A 27,563-nucleotide genomic window follows, 5' to 3' on the forward strand; every position below is an offset into this window, starting at 1 on the left:
CCCCCGTCAGTCCCTTTTATCTTGTCCTGCAGTGTCCTGGAGGACTGTCCCCGCTGAGCCCAGGACCTCCACCTGCAGGCCCGTTTGAAGGACCTCTCCTCAGACCGCCACAGTTGTAGAATCCAGGTCCAGACGTTTCGAAGATGCCGCTGTCTCGTTCCCTGTCCATGACGTCCCTGAGCGGGGTGCTGCCGGCCTGGGAGGAGGACGAGCTGCCTGTGGAGGACCTGCTGCTGTTCGAGGTGGCCTGGGAGGTCACCAACAAAGGTAAGATCAGCAGTGTGAGGATGCTTTCATTTCTGAAACACATTAGATGTTTGCACTGATGCATTGATGCAGTAAAGTATAAGTCATTTCAAAGAATGGCAAAAGTGCAAATGCAAACAATGCAAATGTTGTATTTTTTGTATATTTCATGACACAACACAGGCAGACCTCTCATTTCACGTATTTGTCACCTTCAGTTTGGATAAGAATCAGCTGTAATGATTAGAAAATTGAAAACATGAATGAACTTTGGCAAGAGACTAAAATATTTCTCTGAATGCATAATAACAAATTAAAATAATGCATTGAATTAATTCAGTATGGGGCATTTTAGTAAACGTAGTAAAGGAAGTCTCATGTATGCTGTGGCTGGCAGTAGGCCTGCAGTATTGGTTTTATTTTGTGTAAAACTGTGTCTCTTTGCCCTGTGAAGAGCAAATATTGCAACCCAGCGAGTGAGTCTGCTCCCTCTGCAGAGCTAAACATTAAACTGCAGATAAGTGCTGAAAGTGGAGCAACTACTGCCTTGGCTGATGTGTCAATAATGAGATAGCACAAATATGGAAAATGTGTGGTGAACAAACTGGATGAATAAATTACACCTTTTATAGAGGTAATAATTGTGTCTGCAGGGTAGTAAAACAGAATCAATGTTCACTTTATAGGTCGACTTCATTGTCAGTCATACAGAGAACAACGTACAGTGAGGTTTAGTGGCTGCATTCAGCTCGTCCTGCTATCAGGAGCAGTGGACAGCTGCTGTGCAGCGCCTGGAGACCTGCTCCAGTTCTAAACCAGTACCTTGGTCAGAAGTACTGACTGGAAAATTACTGAATTTTGATGATGGAGGAAACTTGAGCACCTGGAGGAACTCAACTCAGACATCACCTTTCATACAGACATGCAGCCCAAAGGGCTTCATATGGTAAATTTAAAATAACAACAAATAAAAACCAACAAAAAATAATAAAAATACAAATAAAAGGAGTAAAATTACAACAATAAAACATAAAAGACAGCTCTTAACTTTCCTCTTAAAAATACAGAGAGAGCTTGCTGTTCTAATGTCTACAAGCAATGAGTTCTATAGTTTAGGGGCATAAAAACAGAAGAAACTCTCACCAGTATGTTTATGGGACGTGAGGAACATTTAAAAGAAAGGTGGTGGAAGACCTCAGTGATCCAACTGGAACATAAAATGAAAGAAGATCCTTGTTGTTTGGAAGAGTGAGGACCTGCCCATCACCATCAAATCTAATGTCAGTAATTAATAAAGGAAACGAGAGCACACAGATTTAAAATGCTCTGAAATCACTAAGTAATCCTTATTTAAACTTTTGTAATCTTTTCGAATGAAAATGGAAAGTAATGCTGCCACTGTGTAGTACATTCATTTAGGCTCTCACACACGGGTCCTGGTTGGTTGCAGGCTCTCATGCAGATCTCATGGTAGTTCTGCAAGATCGTTCAAAGTTTTATAAACCAGTAAAAGAACTTAAACACCAATTCTAAAAGAAACAGGTAGCCAGTGTAGTGTTTTAAACGGAGGGGTCATGTGATCAGTTTTCTTGGTTTTGGTTAAAACTGTGGCTGCAGCATTCTCAACAAGTTGTAGTTTTCTTACCAACCAGTAAAGACGGAGTTACTGTTTAAACAGCTAGTAATATCAGCATGAATGAGTATTTCAGCATCTTTCATAGTTAAAAAGGGTCTAATTCTGGGATGTCCTGGTAGCTCAGTAGAGCTGTGAATGTGACCTTCTGCTGCATGTCACCCCCCCACTCTCTCTCCCATTTCTTGTCCAATGAATAAAACTATAAAATGGCTAAACATATTTTTTTTAAAAAGGGTCTAACTTTGGTTGTAATTCTAAGATAAAAAAGGAAGTTTTAATAAAGGTTCTTAAAATTAACATAAAAATTTTAAATCAGGGGAAACTCACACAAGCATAGGGAGAAGATGCAAACTCCACAGAGAAAGGCCGTGTCCGAACTGGGATCAGAACCCATGACTTTGTTGTTGTGAGGCAAAAGTGTTAAACACTGCACCATCATTTTATGCACCAAGGTGGTGACATACTGAGTAACACTGATCTTCATCAAACTACAGTGACATTATCTTATACACATGAAAACAGTCAGGTGATAATTCACATGAAGAGCCTCTAACAGAGGACTGGACATCCATTAATAAATACAGTTATACACATAGAGTGCATGCATATATAAATAATGGAGTGTCTATTTGCACTCAGGTGAGAATAGACACCTGACCCTCTTAGTTAAGCTATGAAGAGTGATACATTTTCTGTAGATAACGGGTGGTGGTGGATGAATGGATAAAGCACAGGACTCTTTCACATGTGATCTGAGACTTGTTCTGGAAAACCAGAATTTTAGTTAAGTGTGAAATTAGAAGCTAACTTTAACTTCTAATTTGTCTTATTATTTAGTTTATTTTTGTCTAATCATTTTCAGTTTGAGGTGTAGTTTGGTTAGGTTTCGGCAACAAAACTACATACTTAGGTTGGGTGCAAATAGCATTGTTGGCTACGACCACCTGGTGCTCATACTGATCTCTGCTCTGCCTGACATACACCTGATTGCAAACAGCTACAGTGGCTATTTCACCCTGGGTGCAAATAGTATCCATTGTGCAGTTTCAGTCTGATGAGGAACAGTGTTGCTCAATACGTCACTACTTTGTTGCAGCAAAATTAGTAACATATTGAGCAACGACTGTGTTGCATTAAATGGACATTGGAGCCCTGCGGTTTGCGAGCCGTTTATTTGTTTATTTCATGATTTGCTCACTTTCGGACCCTTTTTTAGTCTGGATGTGTGTGTGTGTACTCCTGTTTGAGCAGTGTAGTTTTAATCTGCTTGATTCTGTGAGACAGACACTGAACCACACCACTGAAGACACTGAGCAGTGGTGGACTTACCAATCCCTGGTTTAAACTAACATTATTTTATTATGTGACTCAAGGTACACCTTTGTAATAAAACACACAGAGAGTTATTAACTATTTAACCATTTAGAGGCATGTAGAGGCCAATTCATTTTCTAGCCATCAGGTCACTTACACTGCATTGTGTTTTTTCCACTGGAAGGGCAGACTGTCTTGGACATTGGACCACTCTAGGGTGCACTTTATCGTGTTTATCTACCCTAGGAGCATCCAAAAGGGCACTTTTGTATATTTCCCCCTCCACCATGACCAGTGAGGTCGTGACTGAGGTCAGAGTTTTTTTTGCAACTTGTTACTGTGTGTAACATTTCATTTTGGTGGACATCAGATGTGATAATAGTCTGCCAGTGACTGCAGTAACTTACTTTTTGAAAGTTCAGGCACCTGTGATGTATAAGGCCTTATATAAAAAATATTTAAAGAGGTACTGCACACAAAACATGTTTTTAAGCTGTGAACTAAATGATATGACTGTACTGTGATGAACTTAACAAATTTATAAAAATCTGCATTTAAGGGTTTGAAAATGACTCAACAACAGAGGAAGGAAGTAACAAAGTACAAAAAATTCTTCACTCTACTTAACTAGAGTTTTCAGGTGTTGGTACTTTAATAAATTATTATAATTATAATTTATTTTTCTGACTTTTTTCTTTTATTCTAAACTTTAACACAAATATCTGCACTTTTTATTTCTAACATTTTCCAAACAGGCCTGTTAATTTAGTTTCAATACATTTGAGAGGAACTATTAATTATTTTTATTTAGTGTCACTGCCTTCCAACAGCAAGACTGATTGATTTAACCTGAATAGATAGGACAATAACAGAAAAGACGATTCACTGGTGTGTCCATCAGTGCATTCCGTGCACGACAGACATAACAAGACAAAAACAACATTAATACATAACAAGACAAAAATGATGTAAACAGATATTACAAGACAAAAACATTGTAACAGATGTAACAAGACAAAAATGAAGTAAAAGACCCCATAAGAAGAAAGCAACATAACAAGACAAAAACGATGAACCAAGACAAAAAAAGAAGGTAAAGAAGATGTAACAAGGTGAAAACTATCAAAATGACGTAACAAGACAATTAACAATGTAACAAGGCATAAAAAGACAAAAACTCAATAAAAGATGCAACTAAACAAAAACAACATAATGAGACAGAAACAATGTAACAAGACAAAAACAACATGAAGACATAACAAGACAAAAATAATGTAACCAGACATAATAAAACGAAAACAAAGTAAAAGATGCAACAAGACAAAATCAAAATAACAAGAAAAAATGATGTAACTAGACAGAAACATTGTAACAAGACATAACAAGATGAAAATTATGTGATATGATGAAAATGACAAAAGGTGTGAGGAGACAAAAAAGACGTAAGAAGATGAAACAGACTTTACTTCAGAGAAAAGCTGAGGATCACAGACTCAGTCAGTGGAAATGTCCTTCAGAGAGCTATGTTTTACTTTTGCACTCTGAGGACATTTCAGAGCCTGTACTTTTTCACTTTTACTGCAGTAAAGAAGTTGAATCAGTACTTCTACGTCTTTTTTTTTTTCCACAATAGAATCTTTACTTCTACTTGAACGCAGAATGTATGTACTTTTTCCACCTTTGCTACACAATATATTTAATTGGCCTGTACTCAATCTGGATGAGAAATGTGGTGAGTAGACTCCATCATGACGCCATCATGTATAAGGAAGGAGTTAATGTAGGAAACCCGTGATGGGGTGTGGTGGTGAAGGGATGGCTGAAGATCAGGATGTGATGAGGGGTGGACTTGTGATGAGCTCAACCTGGGCTCTGGATGAGAAGAACTGGAGGTGAATTTCACACAGAAATGACAGAGCCTTTCTTTCCTGTACACTTTGATTCTGACAGCAGCACAGTTCCTGCATGTTCAATACTTCATATGAGTCTGTGTGTTTCTCTGTTTCATGGTCATCATGTTGTCAAACAGTCCAGAGGTTATCAGTCTCTCTGCTGTTGTCTCAGCTCTTATACAACTCCTGCTCTCTGATGCAGTTCAGACGTCATTATGAGCTCACTGATTGTTGATAGTCGTTCATATCAATATTTGTCTTTTTGTTGCCATGTGAGAGACAGAAAACATTTCCACGTGTTTTGCTCTGCTGTCTGTGTTTGTCTGAGTCACAAACTACACTAAATCGCCCCGCATCAACCTTCAGGTGCCTGCAGTCACATCTGAACGTTTGGAATTTATGGGCAACAAGTGAATTATGAAACAGCCTGCATCATCATTTCATATTTAAAAACTTCCAGGGGTAATCAGGTTATCCTGAAATGTTCAAAGCAAAGAGGATGTGGAAAGGGAAATTTCACGAGATTGGTTTCTCTTTTAAATGTCAATTTTTTGCTTCTTTCTGCATGAAATGATCCCAGACTTTTAATCTAACAGATAAATGAAAACTCCAGTATCAGATATGACCTCTTCTCACAGCGACAGTATCAGTGTGCTTTAAATGCAGAGAAGTTAAAAGTGTGCCTTCAGGGCTGTTGATTTGTCTTCACTGTGTGTGAACAGTTGGAGGAATCTACACAGTGATTCAGACCAAAGCTAAGATCACAGTGGACGAGTGGGGGGAGAACTTCTACATGATGGGGCCGTACTTCGAACACAACTTCAAGACGCAGGTGGAGGGCTGCGAGCCACCGAACCCCGCCATCAGGAAGGCCATGGACACTCTCATCCACAATGGCTGCCAGGTAGGACAAAGTGTGTGTGTGTATGTTTTATTTTGTTCTATCTAGAGCTGGTGGCTGCAGCTCTAACTGCAGCTCTAAACTGATAAGTTCTTCTTTATCAGTAGTAGGGTTGAACGATTTTGGAAAAATATCAAATTGTGAATATTTTTACTGATATTGCAATTGCAGTTTAATTTGCAGTATTTCAGAGAATGCTAATTTTGAGAAACATATTAAAAGATATTAACGGTCTGATTTTTGCAGTGATCTGTACCACACAGTGTAGAACTGCAGTGACTTGTTGATTAATCAATTAGTTGTCAACTAGAAAATTACTTGGCAACTACTCTGATAAATCTGGTTTCTTAACTCCTCTGACAGTAAACTGAATATGTTTGAGTTGTAGACAAAACAAGACATTTGAGGATGTCATCTTGAACTTTGATCAACATTGTCTGATGTTTTATAGACCAAACAACTGATTGATTAGTGGGAAAATTAATGACAGATTGATCACTAGTTGAAAAATTGGTCCAAACAGGTGGAGCCTGTGGAGGACAGGTGGATGTGTTTTCACGTTTGGACCTTTATCTTAAATTGGAGTCTGACAGAATTCATTTTCATTTTCATTCTTTTTTTTTTCTCTTTTTTTTTTTTTTTTTTTTTTTTTTACCATTTTCTGACATTTTATGGACCAAACAACTAATTGATTAATCATAAAAATGATTGATAATGAAAATAATCTTTAGTTTCAGTCCTACAAAAAATGTTTTCTTCAGTCTGTAGATCTGATGTATAGGTCAGCACATCTCTGCAGCAACAATCATTTTACAAACAAATATTAGGTTTCAACAAATATTGCACCTCCTGTGATTTGAAAATTGCAGGAGACTATATTGCAGTTTCGATAAAATTAACTGTTCAGCCCTAATTAGTAGTATTACTGCTATTAGAGCTACTACTGCAGCACTAATTCTACTACTACTGCTACTGCATATTATTATTAATACTAACAATACTGCTGCTGCCATTACTACTAATAATCAATAGTCTTATCAGTATCTTCTCTCAGTAGTTGTGATGCACTGGTCTCATCAACAGTGAGCATTCAACAAGTTGGTGTTTTACGATCACAATTATGCATGTTATTCATACATGTATGAATACATGCATATGTTTGCATGTATACAAAATGAAGTGGAACTGCTCAACTCACAGCAGTAATAATTTGATTGTGTTATCTTGGCAGTGACACTGTGTATTGTGTGTGCACTTTACTGTGCAGTCTGTTTACACTATGAGGACTGATGCAATCCAGCTCTATCCTCCAATCACTGGCCACTAGAGGGCGGTCATATACCAGAGAAACAGCCTGATGATCCAGGACAAATTACACAGAATGTGGCCAACATGTTATAAGCAGCTCATTTGTGTGTTTTGTTTTGTTTTTTTTGCTACATTTAAGAGCCCATTATTTGCTTGAAAATGACCTGAAATGCAAAACCTGAGGATGAACTCTCGTCAAGATCCCAGATTTCCCAAAGGTGACACACAGTTTGTCAGCCTAAGTTGCAGGCAAATGTGTTTGAATTATACACAAAGCATTAAAATGTTTTATTTGATGCTGTACTGCAATAACAATAATGGCTTCCCAGGTTTTAAAACTCAGACACTCAGGACTTGTACTCAAGTCAAGAAACACAAATCCTAAACTCTGAGTTTCAAGTCCTTAACAAGTCATAACATAACAGTGAGTTTCCAGTCTCATTGATTTACAAAGTCACTTTGTTGTTAAGCTAAAGTTAGCTAAGCATTAACTCACTTAACTACGCTAATATTAGCAGTGACTTATTCTTTGTGAAACTTCAAATGCCAAACGAAGTTGTTGAATCTCCATCTGAAATTTTCCACTGGCATGTTTCATACAGAAATTCATTTTTGTTCACCACCTCATAGTTTTTATTTGCAAACAAAATGGTCATTTTTCCAACTACAGCTCAGTAACGCAACATCAGTTCTTCATGGTTCTCTCCTGCAACTTGATTGGATGCTGTCGTATTGGTTCAAACAAAGTGGATCTGGGGAATGAAGTGTCGACTTGCTGAGAATGAACAGCGTTAAAGTTGGTCGATTCATGAAGTGAAGGGACATGAATTGATTTGTGGATTCACACTTTTCTTCTTTGGGCTTGGGTAAAGGTTTCAATATTTTCAAGTCAAACAGCTCAAGTCCAAGTTAAGTCATGAGTCACTGGTCAAGTTACAGAAGTACGTAGAGTAAGTCTTTTTTTTTATTTTGTGAAGTCAAGTCTAAAGTCATTAAATTGGTACAAGTCTGACTCATGTCTAAATGGTGTGACTCAAGTCCACATCTCTGACATCAATTCTACTTCTACTTAGACACTGAGGTGAACCTTTTCCTAAAGTGATTCTGTCAACAGCTGAGTATGTTCTGACCACAGCGTGCATTCAGTGTCAGGCAAACTGGAAGATGATTTTAAAAACTGATTTCTATGACTGTACACCTCTCAGTGGGCTTCCTTTGCTGACGTTGCTGCTGCAGGTTCATTTTGGTCGCTGGCTGATCGAAGGCAGCCCCTACGTCATCCTGTTTGACATCGGCTCTGCAGCCTGGAACCTGGACCGCTGGAAGGGGGACCTGTGGGAGACCTGCAACATCGGTCTGCCCTACCATGACCGAGAGGCCAACGACGCGCTCATCCTGGGCTCCCTCATCGCCTGGTTCTTCAAAGAGGTCAGCTGCTGTTCGTCTTTAAATTTCAGCTTCACAGCTCTCAGTCAGATACAGTATAAACTCATGTAAACGCTGCTGTTTCTAACTCCAGCTCATCTTTTGTCTTCCAGTTGACAGACCAGCTAGGAGACAAGCCCAATGTCATTGCTCACTTCCATGAGTGGCAAGCGGGTCCGGGGCTCATTCTATCTCGCTTCCGTAGGATTCCCATGGCAACCATCTTCACCACACACGCCACCCTGCTGGGACGGTACCTCTGTGCCGGGAACGCCGACTTTTACAACAACCTGGACAAGGTGAGAGTTTCAGGAGGGTTGGACATGCACTCACTACAGAGACACATGCATATAGTGACTGTTTAAATGATACATCATTTGTCACTTTTCTAAGTTCTTCTCAGAACCTGCCTAGACTTACTATGTAGTATGGTACTGGAACACAAATGTGCATGAAAACAAGACAGATTTCATGATAACCAGCACAGGAGATAAATCTATATGTCACATATGAAAAACCAGCCCTTAACTAATTTTTTAGTTTACCAATTTATTTTGATTGGAAACACTTTATAGTAAGAACCATGTCAAAAGTAGATATGAGGACATTGATACATACTTTATTATGCATTTATTAGCAGTTAACTATGCACTTATTAACGATAACTATACTGTTAGATTATAACACATTTATTAGTACTATTAGAAACTTAACTTAGTTTATAGACTGCTTAAAATGGTAATAAAAGGCTTATGAGTTGCTTATAGTTGTTTATAACAGCATTGCAAACACATTTAACTTAACTTTGTTCATTGCTTTATTAAGATTGATACATACACACATATTTTGAACTTGTTAATTAAATATGCACTTATTAAAAGCTAACAATACATTTTGCAGCTTCTGGATCTAAGCAAGAACAATTCCTTGTTCTTTTTGTTGACAATGGTAATAAGCTTCATATAAGTACTTAGGGCATTATTACCTATTAACTTAAAGGAGAAATCTGCAATATATTCAATGTAATAAATCATAAAATGACCATGGTATGTCATCAGAGATCAAGGAAACATGTTGCCACGATGTCCTGTGAAATGTCTATTCCGGGTGTGAGTAACTGTTTTTGTTTCCCCGTTTCTCGTTAATTAGAGTTCAAATTAATGTTGAATGTTTGTAAGAATTCATTAATAATCTTGTAGAAGCTGTAGATGTTTATAAAAGTTAACAAAATGTTAATGGAGTTTGGCAGCAGTGAGACAGGCAGCCACTTAACTTATCGTCCACAGTGTGTTATTTCAGAGCAGCAGGGTTTTGTTTTCAGGATAACAAGCTGAACTTTACATTGACAGACAACTGACAGTTATAAACATCAGCTTACAGTGGAGGACTCGTCATTGCTTCTTATTGTCAATTTATGTTGTTGTTGTCCTGCGCTCCGGCTGAGCTCCTGCAGAGCTTCCTTGAATTGGGGAGGAGGGGGCAGGGGGGGAACAACTCACTTCACCCATAGATCAAATGTTATTTCAACCTATATAATATGCAGTCTATGGCTCCTTGACTATTTAGACTATAGTACATCCAATTGTTACATATTGCTCCTTTAAACATAGTATAAAATGTTACCTTTTTTGGATAAAGTTTATTTCTAGGGAAAACTACAGCTCCTCGTTTTCTCTCTCCTGGCTGCAGATTGTGTCACAGTCATCAAAGCAGAAAATGCATATTGATATGATTCCATCGATAGAACAGATGAGGTTCTTGTGGGCTGGCTGATGGTTACAAACACCTGACCATCTGTCAATGATCCAGTCAGCCAGTGAGTGGCCTTTAGTTTCACACTGACCTTTAGGTTGAGAGCAGCGAGAGCCAATTACAAACATCCCACTGACCCCTCCACACAGAACTCCACATCACTAATGATGCGCTAAGTGGCTGTAAAAGGCTGTGATTTTCGGCCTGAACCTTTGAATGTGAAAATGAATCTGACGGAACAGAAATGCAGAAATCTTCCAAAAACTTCTGAACTTTTAAAAAAATCTACCTAAGAAGTTCCGACCATAGACAGACTGTGAGACAATGAGTGTCTGGGCATAAAGGATGCTAAGTTCCCGAAGCCAAGCACATTTGCCATCGCACAAATTATACAAACAAAAAGATGATAAAAAGAAATAACAGCTCTTAGTGTGGGCAGATACTCAATATTACAAGCATGAACTTTGACTCCCCAACAAGAGCAATCCCACAACAGAGACTCTGGCTTAGGGGCCCACCAACATCTGCTTCTGGGGCCAGCATCCATCCATGACTCCACAGGAAGCAGCACCCATAGATATATTATAATGAACTAGATCATGAAAGCAAAGATGGCACCCATTCGGTCCAAACAGAGCTGCTCACCTGGCACATAAGCCAAAAAATTTTTCTAGTTTCTGAGTTTAATTCTTGGTTATAAAGCCTATTGAATATACACTATAGTGTTTGCCTCCTTGCCCCTGTCTGCAAGTTCCAGCTCAGCCCATAGACTTTACATTGTGATGACTTTTTTCTTTCAAAAATTATAATAGGAAGAGTCACTTGTTTGCAGTTCAGGGTATCCTTTCAACAGTTTTACAGATGTCTCTTAATATAAGGGTTGCCTATGGGGGGAAATGCTTTTTGGGCCAGTGGCAAACATTTTGTCACAATATCAAGAGAGGCCAGTTGTTGACAAGTCTGAGCAGCAATGCCTAATTTGATTCTATTATAAGTTTCTTGCGGCTCCTCTTCCATGGAGTCCTCCATGTTGAACTGCCATGTTTCTACAGTAGCCCAGAACAGACAAACCAGACTCTGGCTTTAGATATGACCTGTTTTTTGGCAGGTTTTGCAACAACCATAGGTTCTCCTACACGTTTATAAGTGGAGAGTGGTGTTTGCACCACTAGATGCCACTAAATCCTCCACACTGGTGTTAAACTAGTGTTTATTTGACATGAGCATGGACCTATCAGAGCCAGATTTTTTGCAACAAACAAGCTGTTCCAGTAAATATGGAGACATGAGTTGAACACGAACTCCAGACTTAAAAATGTTCCTTCAGAAACCCATGACTTGATCTCATTGATGTATCTTTCTATTAACTGTTTGTGTGTACTGCAGAAGTGGGACAAAGTCATTGTTTTGCAAGTCACTTTGCACTCAAGTCCCAAGTCAAGACTGACAAATTTCAAACCATTCCCAAATTCAAGACTGATAAATCCATAAGTCAAGCCCCAAACCAAGTCAAGACTGACCTAAACTAAACTTAAACTTAACTCAAGTTTGAGTTTTGAGTCCTAAACAAGTCATAACTAAATGTAATATCATCTTATCATTCTTTGTGCAACTTCAAATGTTGAATTAAGGTGAAAGTTGCTGGGTTTAAATCTGTAATTTCCAACCAGAACTTTTTGCATACTGCAATTCCGTTTTTGTTGACCACCGCATAGTTTTGGTATATAATTATCTTTGGTATCATTTTTTCCAACTGGAGCCCAATAATGTAATGCTAGTTCTTCCAAATTCTCTCCTGCAACTTGAATGGATGCTGTATGATCCCTGTGTGTCTCTGTGTGTGTTGTAGTTCAACATTGACAAGGAGGCAGGTGAGAGGCAGATCTATCATCGATACTGCATGGAGAGAGCAGCGGTCCACTGTGCACATGTCTTCACCACAGTCTCCCAGATCACTGCTGTGGAAGCCAACCACATGCTGCACAGGAAGCCAGGTGGGGAAGTGTTTCACTGCTACACCTTGATGCTCCACACTGTTAATGAATGTTGATATCAATCGGTCTATTCATGCAAGTGACACAAAACCAGTCAGACACAACAGACATGACAGTGTCAACTATTTTGGTCTCCAAAGGATAAAGTCATAGATTTTTTGTTACCTGTCCTCCAACACCACTGTGAAGACAAACCTACCAATGACTTAACTATCCATTAAAGCTCTCCTGCTGTTGTGTTGATGGTACAGATGTGGTAACCCCAAACGGCCTGAATGTGAAGAAGTTCTCGGCCATGCATGAGTTTCAGAACCTGCACTCCACCAGCAAGGCCCGCATCCAGGAGTTTGTCAGAGGACACTTCTATGGGTGGGTGAATGTAGTTCTGATCCATCACGTGTTGAGGCAACTAAATGTTTTTGGTTTGACAATTCTCATCACAGAAAGGAGACTTTCAATGTCTGAAGCGATGCTCCTTAGAAAAAGAGCTGTTCCCTTTAAACATTACTGTAATTCTCATTCTTCTGGCAGTCATCTGGACTTCAACCTGGAGAAGACCCTCTTCTTCTTCATCGCTGGACGCTATGAGTTTTCCAACAAGGGAGCTGATATATTTCTTGAATCACTGTCCAGACTCAACTACCTACTACGGGTGAGGTCTTTTAGTCCTCTATTTTCAGTAGCACAGTGCTGTATGAGTCAAATGTGTTAAAGTTTCAAACAGAACAGAAAGAACTATGACCTTGTGAAGAGAAAGTTATTCAGCATGTCTAAATGCCTCATTCATCCCGCTCCCCTTTTTTTGTTTCCTTTGTCACTCTGTCCACAGGTACACAGGAATGATATGACTGTGGTAGTTTTCTTCATCATGCCAGCTAAAACCAACAACTTCAATGTGGAGTCACTGAAGGGCCAGGCAGTACGCAAACAGCTCTGGTATGGCCTCATGTGGTTTACATATTGTAACAGTCCAATACCAACATAAACAGATGACATGCGGTATACTGTATGTAATACAAAGCACTCTAACCCATACTCAATGCATATGATGGAGGCAGCAGACATCCTGTTAATAAATTAGCCTTCATTTGAGCAGGATAGATTCAGTGACACCAAAGCTGTCTTTTGCTCAAACCCGTACTACACAGATTCAGAAGAAAACTGCTCACTACTAACCTGGTAGACCAGATGGACTGGACTGAGAAGCCATTGATAGAAACTGTTTGGAAAAGGGCAGGCACCTTCAATAGTACCTGAGAGGTGACTGGATCCATTTGTCTATCATTGTCTATCAAGGGTGAACTACAATCAGCCAGATCCATGAACCATATGAACCATCTTTTGTTTTAATCAACAAATACTCTCCAGTTCACTGTCATCACATCTAAACCAAGCCTGTAACTGCCAGTAGTTCCTCATTTGCTGACTGTTCTAAACCACTGTGGTTCAGACAAATGTGCATAGCTTCAAGCCTGCAAAGATGGATTCTTGCTTCATCTTGCAAATCCAGCTGCCTTGCAGGGTTAGCTGAGTACAACTACAATCTGATCTGCTGGCCTCTGAGCAGCTCTATTTGGATAATGTCTTCACCTGAAAACCAACAGCAGGGGTCCACCTACTGTGCAAATAGTGTCATCTCTAAGAGACAAACTCAAAATTGGCTTGATGTTGCCTTAGGGAGTAGGTTTGTGTGGGTGGTTGGGTTGACAAAGTGTGTGGCTTTTACTTGATATTGTTGTTCACTTTCTATTTCCAGTCAGTGTTAGCCATGTTCATAATCTCTCCCCAAACTTAAACAAGTAATTTCGGTGCCTAAATCTAACCAAACCTGGCTCACAGCAGTGGCAGATCAGGAAACAAACCTAGGAATTACTTTTAGTTTTGAGGATCCTGAGATATCCTGGGAACTGGAACATGAGAAGATGAGATAAGGTGGGGTGTCAGCAATAATGATGGCATTGTACTGTACCACTGTTGTTCAGAGGGAGCTGAGCCGGTAGGCAAAGCTTTCGATTTACCAGTTGATGTATGTTCCAACACTATGGTCATGGGTAGTGACCAAAAGATAGAGATTGCCGATACAAGTAGCCAAAATGAGTTTCCTCTGTGTCTGGGCTCAACCTGAAAGAAAGAGTGAGCAGCTTGGACATCTGAAGGAGCTTGGAATAGAGTTCCAACCAATTCTTTGCATTAAAAGGAGCCAGTTAGGGTGGTCCAGTCATCTATTTGGGATGTGCCGTCCTTTGAAGCTTTTCCAGGCATGTCCAACTGGTAGGAGACCCTGGGGTAAACCCAGAACTTGCTGGATGGATTACATATCTCATCTGGCCTGGGAATACCTCAAGATCCCTGAGGAGGAGCTAGAAAATTTTGCTCTGGAGAGGGACGACTGGAACACCATTCTTAGCCAGCTGCCATCTCAATGCAACCTTTACTGCTCACTGTATCTGATGAGCAGATACTATAGGTAGCTGGGCTTGTATAGTACCATTTATTTATTTATTTATTTATGTATATTTATGTTTGTATTTTACAGGGATACTGCTCACACTGTGAAGGAGAAGTTTGGCAAAAAGTTGTATGATGCTCTGTTAAAGTAAGTATATGGACAGTGTAAGTGAACCCAGGGCTTTATTGATTTGACTGTGTGTGTATATTAGCACTGGTTCTCTTTGATGAATGGAGACCAGGCATGTTTAATGTTGTGTGTCTTATTGTTTTCTCTGTCATCAGAGGGCAGATCCCTGACATGAACTCCATTCTGGACAGAGACGACTTCACCATTATGAAGAGAGCCATCTACGCCACACAGGTGCAGGAGCCTTTCTCTCATTCTTCTGTTTACAGGAAACAGCATTCTTCCTTAACTTTCCTCCTCATTCGAGGGTCCTAGAGTTCTGGGGCCCCAAGGCTTTCACTGTTTTGACTGGTTAGCAATCCAGCCTCATTTTCTGAGTAATATGAGTCAGCTAGTATCAAAATCTGTGGAAGACACGCTATTTCTTAACCATGGGGTATCACTATTATGTTCCCCTCTCCCTTAGATGGACATTTTGAAACATTTTTTTTTACTTCTGTCCACACCCAAAGAAGTGACGTTAGTTAATTGGAGTTATTCTTCTAAACATATCTAAACAACTGTTGGAAAATAGTGGCTGAAAAAACTGAGAACTGCGTTGAGGGTTTTTGGGGCAGACCTGAAAAAATGGCTTGGTGATGTGCTAGAGACATGATCCCCCAACACTATGTAAGGACCATGAACAAAGAACAACCCTCCCCTCACCCTCCCTGGATGTATTTTTCATTGACACAGTAGTTCACTTCAGCTCACTTCAGTTCCAACAAACCAACAAAGAGGAAAGAAAAATACCATCCTGTCACTGTTCTCTGGCTCTGGTGGCTCAGACATGTCTGGATACGCAGACTGCTGTTTCAGGTGGTTTTCAGGTGATGGTGGTGTTTGACACTGATATAGCAGAGCAGACACACCCTCAGTCTTTCAGAGCAGAGAAAACTGCTCATATCTCATGATGTTGAGACTAAAGTTCATAAACTTGGTGATACTTTTTAGTCATTCAAATTTGGCTGTATGGTTAATAATATATGTTTCTGTGGTGTGACAAACTCAGAACACATATTTATTGTTACTTTACACAAACTTCAACCACACAGTTGTGATGGAAGCACTTTTCAACCAATTTCAAGGTACCTATATCAAAAATTTCCAGGCTCTCCAGCAATTATTATCACATCTAAGTTGTTACTATAATATGCAATTGCCAAAAATAAAGTGTAAAGCATTCCTTTATACCTACAGCAAAAACTGTATGGACACTGATATTTTACCAGCTGTTGATATTAATTTTGCATGTTGTGATCACAATTTTTTAATGCTCGCTAATTTTTGAGAGTCAGGTATCGACAGAGCACTTATCTAGCCATTTATTTTTTGTTAGCCAGGCAGTTATTATTATAATGACAGCATGGAGTTTTGCTCAAACGATAACAAAATCGACTTGTTCGGGTACTATAGGTAGCTGGGGTCCTTCAGTCAGTCTTGGAAGTTGCAATGTTGCAATTGCAATTATTAATGCAAATTCAACCAAGCCCCATAAATTTTGCACGGCCTTGCCGTTTTATCCAATCATAGTGACTCTTCTGCAAACTTGACCAATCATCTTACCTTCTAACTATTTCCAAACCTGCCATTGTTATTGGCATTTATCAATGCTCTGTGTACTTTAATATTTTTAATTAATTGTTAATTATTGTTATATTAAGTTTAAGCTACAAATTTACTTCTCTGTGTACTTTTTGTATTTGATTATCCTGAGCCTTTTTGCTAAATTACAGCTTTTTTCTTTTGGTTTTTGTTTTTGCAGTTTTCGCTTGTTCCCATAATTTTATTGCAAAATTACCTAAAAACATCACAACATGCATCACAATGTTTTTAGAAAAGCTGCTCTGAAATGATTGATTTTGGGTTGCAGCAATCCCCAAAACAGTCCGAAAAATGCTGGAGGATTGAATTGGGTATCAATAATAGGTTCAGTGTGCATGTACGCACAACATCAGAGGGCATGTGCACATTCTGAGAGCAGATGGTTGCCCTCATGATATCGAGCAGAATGGAAAAACAGGAAAAATGCCAAAATGGAGAAATGCCACCTTTTAATTTTGGCACCAATGTCTTTTATTCTGGAGTTTGTCTGGATAATAGTACTCACTGTAAACAGTTTTCATTGGAACTTCATTGGAAATAGAACCTGATTTATAACTGTGTAAGTATAAATAAGTATAAACAAGAAGTATAATAAGAATAAACAAGTCTACATTAGGTTTCTGTGGCTTTAATCTTAAAAATAGCAAACAGAGAAAGTGCAAATGCTGTAAAAGATAAATCTCCAGCAGCACCATCACATGTGCTCAGCTCTGTTTTTATGAATGGATAGGGCATTTCTCTAGGAGTGATCGATGTGAGCGATGGTTCCTGCTGGAGATGAATTACAACAGGACAAGAGGGGGTTTCCCCTGAGCGGAGAGCATGAATGAACATCAGAGCCATAACCAAGCTGAGTGTTAATTAATTACCTTTCTACAGCTCAGACCACAAGTCAATAGATGGGCTGTTATCGAGCTGATGTATGTTAGAGAACGGTGCTACAAGAAAAGAGCTTATACAAAGGTCGTTCTCAATTAAATAAATTTATGCCAATGTCAATATTTCAGTTGTGGGAAATGGAGTAAGAGTGGTATCGATTGCCAGTGATGGAACACAGACTCTCCTGATCTGATTGGTGATTGGTTGAAGTGTGTTTGTGATTATTTTTCATGTGTACATTTTCCATTGATCCCCACTTTTCAATTACCTTGTTTGTCTTGTTGTCTTGTGGTCAGTAGAGTGGAGTAGAGTCTCTTACACCATTTTTACACCAAATTTTGCATGTATATGCCTTTTTTTTTTTTTTTTAAATGTGGGTAAACCCACTAAAAGTAGGCACTTGGCCCTTTTCAGACAGCCAGTAGACCTGTTTGCCTTTCTGTTTTTTTCTGATGTGCACTGAGACTCATGTGTGTGCAGGAGAGCAGAGAGGACAAACCTGCTGAAAGGCAGGCAGTTTGACTTGTGTGTGAATGCTGATTGTACCCCTTACTACTGAAGAAAAAAAGCTTTTTTTACCCCAGACTTTTATATGCCAAACCAGGAGTTTTCAAAGTTTTTCAGGACACAGATCCTTAGCTGATAGAGATATCCTGCATTGAATATTTTAAGTGATCTCTGATCCCAATCATTCAAGATTTTTTTTCTGAGCACATTCCTTCCTGGAAGATGATGGTTCATCACTATCCTTCCAGGTTTTAATAATGTGTTGGACAGTTCTTAACCCAGTTTTAGTAGTTTCATCACCTTAGTTATTTTCTTTGCTTGATGCAGGTCAATAATTTGACTCTTCTGAAACAGAGTAACATCTTTTCCACGACCACAGGATATGTCTTATGACATGGTTATTTAAGAAATGAGAAGCTGATCACTGCATCAGTTAGGCTTCAATAACTTGTTACCAGCTGAAACATATTAATCACTGCAGTCATTATCCAATAGAAGGATCTCACCTGTTTTGCTTAGTTAAATCCAGGTGGTGACTTTTTTTTGGCCAGGCAGTGTATCTCACCTCATATACAGTCACATAGTTTAATAATGACATAACTCAACAGCATTTGTACCATGATGTGTTTCAAGTATAAATCATGAACTACTTTTGTGAAAAAGAAAGTTGGAAAGGTTATGATGAGCCCTGGTAATCAGACATCTGCAGAGATGAGGTCTGTATGGTTATACTGCAGCAGAATAGTGTTGTTTTCAGCTGATGTGATGAAGGTAAACAGTGAGGGCTGTGTGTAACAGTGCTGTGCACACCACTGCAGAGGCTGCAGATATTGTTATATCATTGGTGTCATTCTGAAGCAAACTGTTGATGAAAAGGAGTGACATGCTGTATAAAGTTTTTTGTTGAACTGGCTGTACTTTTCCCACTTCTGTTCCAGTATAATCTGTTTATCAGTGGCTGCACAACACAAACTATTTTGCATTGATGTCACCAGCCTGCAGTGTAGTTACGAGTGCACCCCCACTAATTTCAGATGCACCCCCAGTCATTTCCTTCTGGGACTGGACCTGTCCTGACATGGTGTGAGACAGTAAATCCCTGCAGGGATCGATACTTATTAGACTAACAGTCTGACAAGTTACTGGTCACAGACCACTGAATCAAACACTCATTATGTTGTTTCTCCTCACTGCACTGCTTTAGGCAGGTGTGTTTATGTGTGTGTGTGTCTGAATGCAGTCATGGAGATTTACATTTATGGAAATTCATATAAATGGAAATTCAAATACAGTCTTTCATCCAGGTGAGGTGAACATAAGCTATATTGACTTATTAACTGAAAGGAAACTGATTTGTTGCTAAGCAACATCTGAACAAAGATCAGTTAAAAAAAATGGTCAGAACCAATATCTTCAAAAAAAACTGTCAGGATATCATCCTGTCAAACACACAGTGGAATGATGAAATCTATCACTTGAAAATGTGCAGAAATAAGAGTTACCTAGAACCATAAACGGTTCTTTGGCTTGTCCCCATATGAGAACCCTTTTGTGGTACTTGGTAAAAACCTTTTATAAAGGTTTCACTTGGAATTCTACCTAGAACCTAACATAAAATAAATTAAATTATACCAAGAATCATCCTAGAATCATCTTTCATCTAAAACCCTCTATGAGAGGTTCGACAGAGGACCCTTCTCTAGTGTAATGGTTACACCCAAAACCTTCTCTGGGGGTTCTATTCAGAACCATTCCACCTTCAAAGGGTGCTATTAAGAATACACCCAGGGGGTCCTACTGACAACTCTTTTTATATTCCTAGGGTTTTATCTAGAACACACTTGCAGGAATCTACAAAGAACACTTTTATATTCTTAGGGTTTTATCTAGAACCCAGCAAGGTGGTTCTGTTGAGGACCATTGTAAATTCCTGTGGTTTTGTCTGAAACACACTCAGGTGGTCCTATTTAGAGCCTTTTTATATTCCAAGGGTTTTATCTAGAACACACTCAGGGGCTTCTACCAGGAACTTTTGTATATTCCAGGGGTATTATTTAGAACCCACCTATGGAGTTCTATGGGGTTTTTATATTCTGAAGGTTTTATCTACAGCCCACCAAGGTGGTTCTATTGAGAATCTTTTTAAATTTTGAGGCTTTTATCTAAAGCACACTCATTGTTCTACCAGGAATCTTTTTATATTCCAAGGGTTTTATCTAGAACACTCTCAGGGGGTTCTATCAAGAACCTTTTTATATTCCAAAGGTGTTATTTAGAACACATTCAGGGAATTCTCAAAAAGAGAGCTGTAGATTGTTAATGGAACCCTTAGTCTAACAAAGTCTTTCTTCAAAAAATGATTCTTCAGAAGCAACTGATTCTGGGAAGAACCTCAGGAAGAACCCTTATTTCTACAAGAGTGGTGACTGAATATTCCATCCTGCTAACTGATCCATCTGCTCTTTCAAACAGAGACACAGCCTCCCTCCAGTGACCACTCACAACATGCTGGACGACTCAACAGATCCCATCCTGTCCAACGTCAGACGCATCGGTCTCTTCAACTCCAGGAACGACCGCGTCAAGGTAGACTTCATTTCCTGTATACTTCCTTTATGTGTTCATCATCATTGCAATTTCTTATAAAGTCAGTTTATGGAAATTTCTTAGTCATGTGTTGCCTGGTGATGATGATGTGCAATGTTTCATGATAATTAGGTCAGCAAATTTTAGGTTTTAAATAATTATTATTTCACATACTGCAGCCAATGATCAGTCTAATCTGTACAATAAATAAATGACAAACAATTTTAAGGGGTGACAAATATTTTTATTTCCACTACATCATGTTTCTATTCAGTATTGCTCTTACAATGTCTTCCTGTCTGTCCTCTAAGATTATCTTCCACCCTGAGTTCCTGTCCTCCACCAGTCCTCTGCTGCCGATGGACTATGAGGACTTTGTTCGTGGCTGTAACCTTGGAGTCTTTCCCTCTTACTATGAACCATGGGGATACACACCTGGTAACCTTTTACCACCACATTATAAAACAGTTAACCCAGGGTTAAACTAAGTCATGTGACTAATTGTACATTCTAGAATGACATGTGACTCTTAATGCACTGGCATTTAGTCAATTTTCAGGAGATAACCATACAAACCTGGGGCTAACCCTGCTCCAGTGCAGGGCCAGTGAGCCCTGGGCTAAAGTTGGGCTTAGCCCAGTTTGAAATGTGCCAGTGTGAAAGCTTTCTTAGCCTGGGGATATCCTTAGACCAGAGTTAAACCTTGGATACTGCTGTGTAAAGTCAATGCTAACCCTGTTTCATAGTGGGGCCAGCAAACCCTAAGCTAAAGTTGGGGTTAGCCCACTTTGGAATGTGTCAGGATCATGCAAATGGGAAGGCTTTCTTGGTCTTGGGCTAACAGCTCATGTAGCCTGGGGCTAAGAAGGTTCTAGAGATCATTTCCCACTGCATATTCTTATTCCAGGGCTATCCTTAGGCTTAATATTATTATTATTATTAGCTTACTATTTGTGTTATCCTTGGATAGGACTTAACCCTTGGATAACCAAACCTTGTTTCAGACAAGCATTGTTCAACCCAGGGTTAATCTCAGTCCAAGACTATAGTATTCACACTGTACTTGTTAACCTTCGATTAAATGTCTTTTGGAAGATGGAGTTAATGTTTACATTCTAGAATAAAGTGACTACCCTATAGGGTTTTTCATACTGCACTTAGCCCGGCGCTAAAAGCATTCTTAGAACCTTCTTAGTGCCAGGCTAAAGGAGCTGTTAGTCCCAGGTTAAGAAAGCTTTCACACTGGCACACTCCTGGCACGTTCTAAAGTGGGCTGGCCCTGACTATATCCTAGGGCCTGCTTGCCCTGCCCTGGAGTAGGGTTAGCCCCATATTTGTGGGGTTATCCCCTGGGGCTAAAAGGTGCCAGTGTTAAACAAGGTTAAATTCTGTTAAAGAGTAGTCACAGAAAATTCTAGAATGTAAACATTTCACCCTGGGCTATAAGAAGTGCAGTGTGACTCATATAGCCATAGTCTTAGATTAATAATAATCTGGTTTAAGTATGTCTGTGTGAAAAGGAGCTCAGTTATCCAGGGTCAGCTTTTAGCTCAGGGCTAAACTATCCCTGGGTTGAGCCTGACTTTCAAAGTCAGCTAACACTGACTTTAGTTTAGGGCTTGCTTGCTCTGCTCCAGAGCATTGTTATCCCTAATTTGCATGTATTTGTGAACTTATCCCCTGAAAATCCACTTAACCCAGGACTAACCCCGGGTTAACAATTTGTGCACAAAAAGGGGCTGAGGATATCACTGTGTGAAGGACATGCAGTGGAACCTTTTAGCCCCGTATTTAGTCAGTTTTCAGCTGCTAATCCTGCTCCAGAGAGGGGCCAGCAAGCCCTAGGCTAAAGTTGGGGTTATGTCACATTGGATTGTGCCAGTGTGAAAGTTTTCTTGACCTGGGACTCTCCCTTTAGCCCAGGGCTAAGAAGGTTCTAAGAATGTTTTTAGACCTGGGCTAAGTGCAGTGTGATAAGTCCTCATGTCAGCAGTTGAACTGTTCTCTCTACAAGTCAGCACACTCATCATATTTAAAAATGCAATCAGTTTTACCAGTTATTCGTGCCCCAATGTGCTGAGGACCTACAACATGGCTGCTATGTGGTGCATTTTGTCACCTGATACCTGATAACACACATGACAACACACATACGGCACCTTCTCTGAACCCGGTTGTTCCTCTCCAGGTGAATGTACTGTGATGGGCATTCCCAGTGTGACCACCAACCTGTCAGGTTTTGGTTGTTTCATGGAGGAGCATGTTTCTGAACCCGCTGCCTATGGTGAGGACACACACACACACACACACACACACACACACACACACACACATAAACACTCATTGATTTTCATTGCTAATCATTGATGCCGTCTCCATCAGGTATATATATTGTGGACCGCCGGTTCCGTTCAGCTGAGGAGTCCTGTAACCAGCTGACCCAGTTCATGTTCAGTTTCTGCCAGCAGTCTCGGCGCCAGCGTATCATCCAGCGGAACCGGACAGAGAGGCTGTCTGATCTGCTGGACTGGAGATACCTGGGACGGGTCTGTTTCTGCACCAGCACCAAACAGAGACAATACAACATGATCTCTGTCAGGCAGAATCCTGCATTCATGTGTTCATATGATAGGAATCAAAAATAATAATAAAGTTTGCATTCATGAAAATCCTCATTTAAAACTATAACTGAAGTGCACATGAGGTTTAAAACATCAAACACATGATCCTGAAAATCTTAAATCAAAGGAGATAAACTTGCTGGTTCAGGTTTTGATGTACATGATGTCTGACTTGTGATTTGCAGTTCTACATACACGCCCGCCATCTTGCACTTAGCAGAGCTTTCCCTGAAAAGTTCAAGCTGGACCCCATGGCCCCTCTGAAGGTGAGGAATACTGTACAAGGAGATGAGAGAGTTTGTGAATGAATGATTGAACTAGAGAATGAAAACCCGGTACTAGTGGTAGTTGGCTTGTCTGTGTCATAACCTCTGTATGAAGGGACTGTTTCTTATTAGAATGTCAAATGACCACAAAATTACGCAAAACACACAAAATGACTACAAAGAGGCACAAAACAACCACAAAGAGACACAAAGCCACTTCAAAGAAATGCAAATCACCACAATGTGATGCTAAACAACAACAAAGACACACAAATAATCCACAAAGACTCAAAATGACTACCCAAAGGAATAAAATAACCACAAAGAGATACAATATAACTACACATAAAAAAAATCCAAGCCACTACAAAGACATACAAAATAACCACAAAGAGAGACAAAACAACTATAAAGAGGGGCAAAAAGACCATAAAGTGATGCAAAATGACTACAAAGAGACACAAAACAACCACACAGAGGCACAAAGCCGCTACATAGAGACACAGATCACTACAAAGTGACGCAAAGCAATCACAAAGACACAAATAATAATTCAAAAAGACTGAAAATGACTACAAAGACAAACAAATCACACAAAGTGACATAAAAACACCAAGAGAAGAGACATGAAACCACTACAAAGACATGCAAAACAACAGAAAAGAGACACAAAATCACCATGAGATGTAAAACAACCACAAAATGACGAAAACATTTTGCAAAAGACTGCAAAGAGGCACAAAACAACCAAAAAGAGATACAAAGCCACTGCAAAGACATGCAAAATGATGATGAAGAGACACAAAACTAATGGAGTGAAGCAAACTGTCAACAAAGAGCCACAACCTTGCCACACCATGCCACTGCAAAGACCTGCAACACAACTACAGAGATACACAAAATGACCATGAGATGTAAAACACAGTGGCGCAAAACAACCACGAAGAGAGACAAAAGAACTACAAAGGGATGTAAAATGACTCCAAAGTGAGATGTAAAAAGCCCAAAGAGATGCACAATGACACATAATGACCATGAGACCTATAACAACCACAGTGATGCACAACCACGAAGAGAGACAAAACAACTACAAAGGCATGCAAAATGACCACAAATTGATGCAAAATGACTATGATTTTATGTAAAACAACAAAGAGAGTAAAAAGAAAAACAAAGAGATTTGAAATGACACATAAAAACTCCAAAGAGATGCAAAACAACTACAAAGACACACACAAAACAACTACAACAACATGGTGGGTGTCTGGGTGTCTTCCTCTTATATCGGTTGGGTGGAGACCCTTTACATTTGTGTCCAAAGGCCCAAAATCTGTCCATGGCTGTAGCTCTGTTTGTGAGTTTGAAGTAGTAGCTATTTATTATTTCATATTAACATATTAAAAGTTGTTTATTTGGCATCCATTTATTACACTGGATAAACAAATTAACTCCTAATAATGTACAATTTAATACTGCCAAGAACCAGAGCTTTAAATTTGAGTCTATTCATTTCTAAAATATGGCCCCATTTTTGAAAGAGTTCTAAACTGTCCCTTGACAATGCTATCATGTCTGCCAGGCTGATTCTTTTTATGTGGCAGAGGTCTCATTGGTAAAAGTGAGCAACAACTTCACACACCTTTTCATTGTTAAGCACAGTTTCTCAATGAAGAGAAAAACAAATGTACGCAACAAACAACTGAGTCCTAACATTTCTAACCCCGTCCAAATTTACAAATCTAAAGTAACTCTTTACCAACACACCCTTCGAACAGTGTCAGTTATTAACAATATTACTAACCTCCTAATGGTGCAACAAACTGAAAATCATCTTTGTGTGGCTCTCAGAGAGATGCTGTTTTAGAGCCTTTCTGTGGGAAGTCTTCCTCTAACTGCACATGCATGTACATGAGAACACGTGTGATGTACTGACTGACACACACACTGGAAACTGATGGATTTTACCCATTTGCCAGGTTTAATTGACAGCCTAACATTTGGATGAATGACAAGACATCACATGGTGTGTGCTGATGATGCTGATCCCTGTACTGCTACATGAAATAAGACTCCCTCCTTCTCCTGCTCTTCCTTCTTTGATTCAAGGACTTTGGCTGATACTATATCTCATACCTGGTTTTAGTTTATCATTGATATGTGTCTGGTTTGAAGTCTTCAGTTAGGAAGTCAGGTGGTTTTCATAGAGCTGAAACTGAAAGTCTTGTGGTTTACTTTTGTCATCCTTTGTCTCTGCAGACGGATGGTTTCCGTTATCCCCGGCCCCTCTCGGTGCCCCCCTCTCCCTCTGCCTCCGTCCACTCCACGCCCCACCACAGTGACGTGGAGGACGATGATGACAATGAACCCTACGATGAAGACGAGGAGGCTGAGAGGGACCGGCTGAACATCAAGGCTCCCTTTGTGCTGGGCGCCGTGCCAGAGGGCAAGAAGAAGCAACCAGGAGAGTCAGGAAACTGAAATTTAACACGAGTACCTGCAGACTAGGGCCAGATGTTATGATACCAGTACCAATACCAGTACTCTTACAATGAAGGTGATACCAGTACTTACAAGACATGAGTACTTCATTCAGTGTACTTTCAAATGTTTTGGTGGCACTTGAACACACTTAACAGCCAACCTTTGTCAACTTCACCACCACAGGCTATATGTAGCTGCTAGCTTTAGCTGCAGTAGTGGGCCAATTACATGTCATATTAAATCAAAGAGTGCTGACCGTTCTAAAAATATCAAAAAACAAAACAAAGAAAAAACACAAATTTAAAAGGATGTGCATTTGAGACTAAACTTTGAACAAGTCATGAAAATTATATTGTAGCCCTGATTTATGTCCATCATAAAACCCAGACTCCTCTTCTGAAGCTGTTTAATTTTGGTGTTACCCAAGGCTCCATTCTTGGCCCACTGTTGTTGAAAATGCATGCTTCCTCAGTAATGCAACAGCAGGATATTGTCTTCAGTTGCTAGGCAGATGACAGTGTGACATGTTCTAATGTGATCCAATGATTCTATCTACAGTAATTCAATTCAGGAATTCTAGCAGCCTAACTGATCTAGTCTGCCTTAATGACCGTGAAATAAAAAATGAATTTTACAAGTTCTAATTCTGTGTTCCTGTGTCACTAACTACACAAGTTTGGGTTCCCACAGTACCTGTGAAAGGGGAGCTTGTGAATCTTGTGAATCATTGAAAGATACTCAGTTAGATTCTGAGGTTTTGCTGAAGCTGTGCACGAGACAAAATCGACTTGAAGTCTCCAAAATTTTCTTTTGATCACCAGAGATCAGATGAGTTGATTAGACAAGTAACAACCTCAGTATGTGTTATTTCTCTGTGTAGTACATTATTAACGTATAGTCCAGGTGATATGTACCAGATCTGAGGTGATATGGTCACTTTTTCATAAAAGCATGGACACTTGGTAGGCTATGCTTGTACTGTTTGGGGTGCAGGACATTTTCAGAAATTGAACTATCACAAAAATGTTTTTTCCTTTTTCTTTCCAAACTGTGACTGAAAATAGAAAATAATAAGTCAACAAAGTCTAAAAAACTATAATTTAGCCTCACACAGGGCACAAAGATGAATCTAATGTTTTTCATCTATTCATCTCCCTGCATAACTGCTTGTGAGGCGCCAGTCTACACTCATGCTCAGAGCCAATCAGAGTACAGTAGTAGTGGCCTGTCACAGCAAAGTTGGGTAGAGGTGTGGTGGAACAATCCTGTGTTAAAAAAAAAAAAAAAAAGCCACAAAAACAGCTTGTGGGAGTCAGTTTATTTTCCAGCATCTGAATAGTGTACTTTCCATCATATCTCCTGAACCAAACATGATAACACAGGAGAAGTGTTTCCAGCCCCCCTGGTTCAGTGGGTAGTGATTACAATAATACCAGCAACATCATTAACTGTTCAGATGAAGGTGAAGTGGTGAATTCAGTGATGTGAGAAGGACACCACAGTATGTGATAACCTAGTCTAGACCTTATCATA

At 39.5% G+C, this 27,563-nt stretch overlaps 1 protein-coding gene across 1 annotated transcript; it reads left to right on the plus strand.

Annotated features, from left to right (window-relative positions):
* gys2 (glycogen synthase 2) lies at positions 1–26,674 on the plus strand. Its single transcript, XM_084711040.1, has 16 exons — positions 1–267; positions 5,811–5,992; positions 8,534–8,725; positions 8,836–9,021; positions 12,324–12,468; positions 12,720–12,837; positions 13,000–13,120; positions 13,298–13,404; positions 15,005–15,064; positions 15,202–15,280; positions 20,549–20,662; positions 20,974–21,100; positions 22,851–22,946; positions 23,045–23,208; positions 23,469–23,549; positions 25,806–26,674. The coding sequence occupies exons 1-16, from the start codon at positions 144–146 to the stop codon at positions 26,025–26,027; spliced, it is 2,118 nt and encodes a 705-aa protein (XP_084567166.1). The 5' UTR covers positions 1–143; the 3' UTR covers positions 26,028–26,674.
* The last annotated feature ends 889 nt before the right edge of the window (positions 26,675–27,563 follow it).

This window comes from Lutjanus erythropterus, chromosome 22 (genome assembly GCF_056507025.1).
Source record: "Lutjanus erythropterus isolate fLutEry1 chromosome 22, fLutEry1.hap2, whole genome shotgun sequence".
NCBI classification, from domain to species: Eukaryota; Metazoa; Chordata; class Actinopteri; order Lutjaniformes; family Lutjanidae; genus Lutjanus; species Lutjanus erythropterus.

Coding starts and splice junctions, on each gene's coding strand:
- gys2 (XM_084711040.1), top strand. CDS start 144: ATGCCGCTGTCTCGTTCCCTGTCCATGACGTCCCTGAGCGGGGTGCTG. Junction 13,121..13,297: donor GACTCAACTACCTACTACGG/GTGAGGTCTTTT, acceptor CTCTGTCCACAG/GTACACAGGAATGATATGAC. Junction 20,663..20,973: donor CCAGGAACGACCGCGTCAAG/GTAGACTTCATT, acceptor CTGTCCTCTAAG/ATTATCTTCCACCCTGAGTT.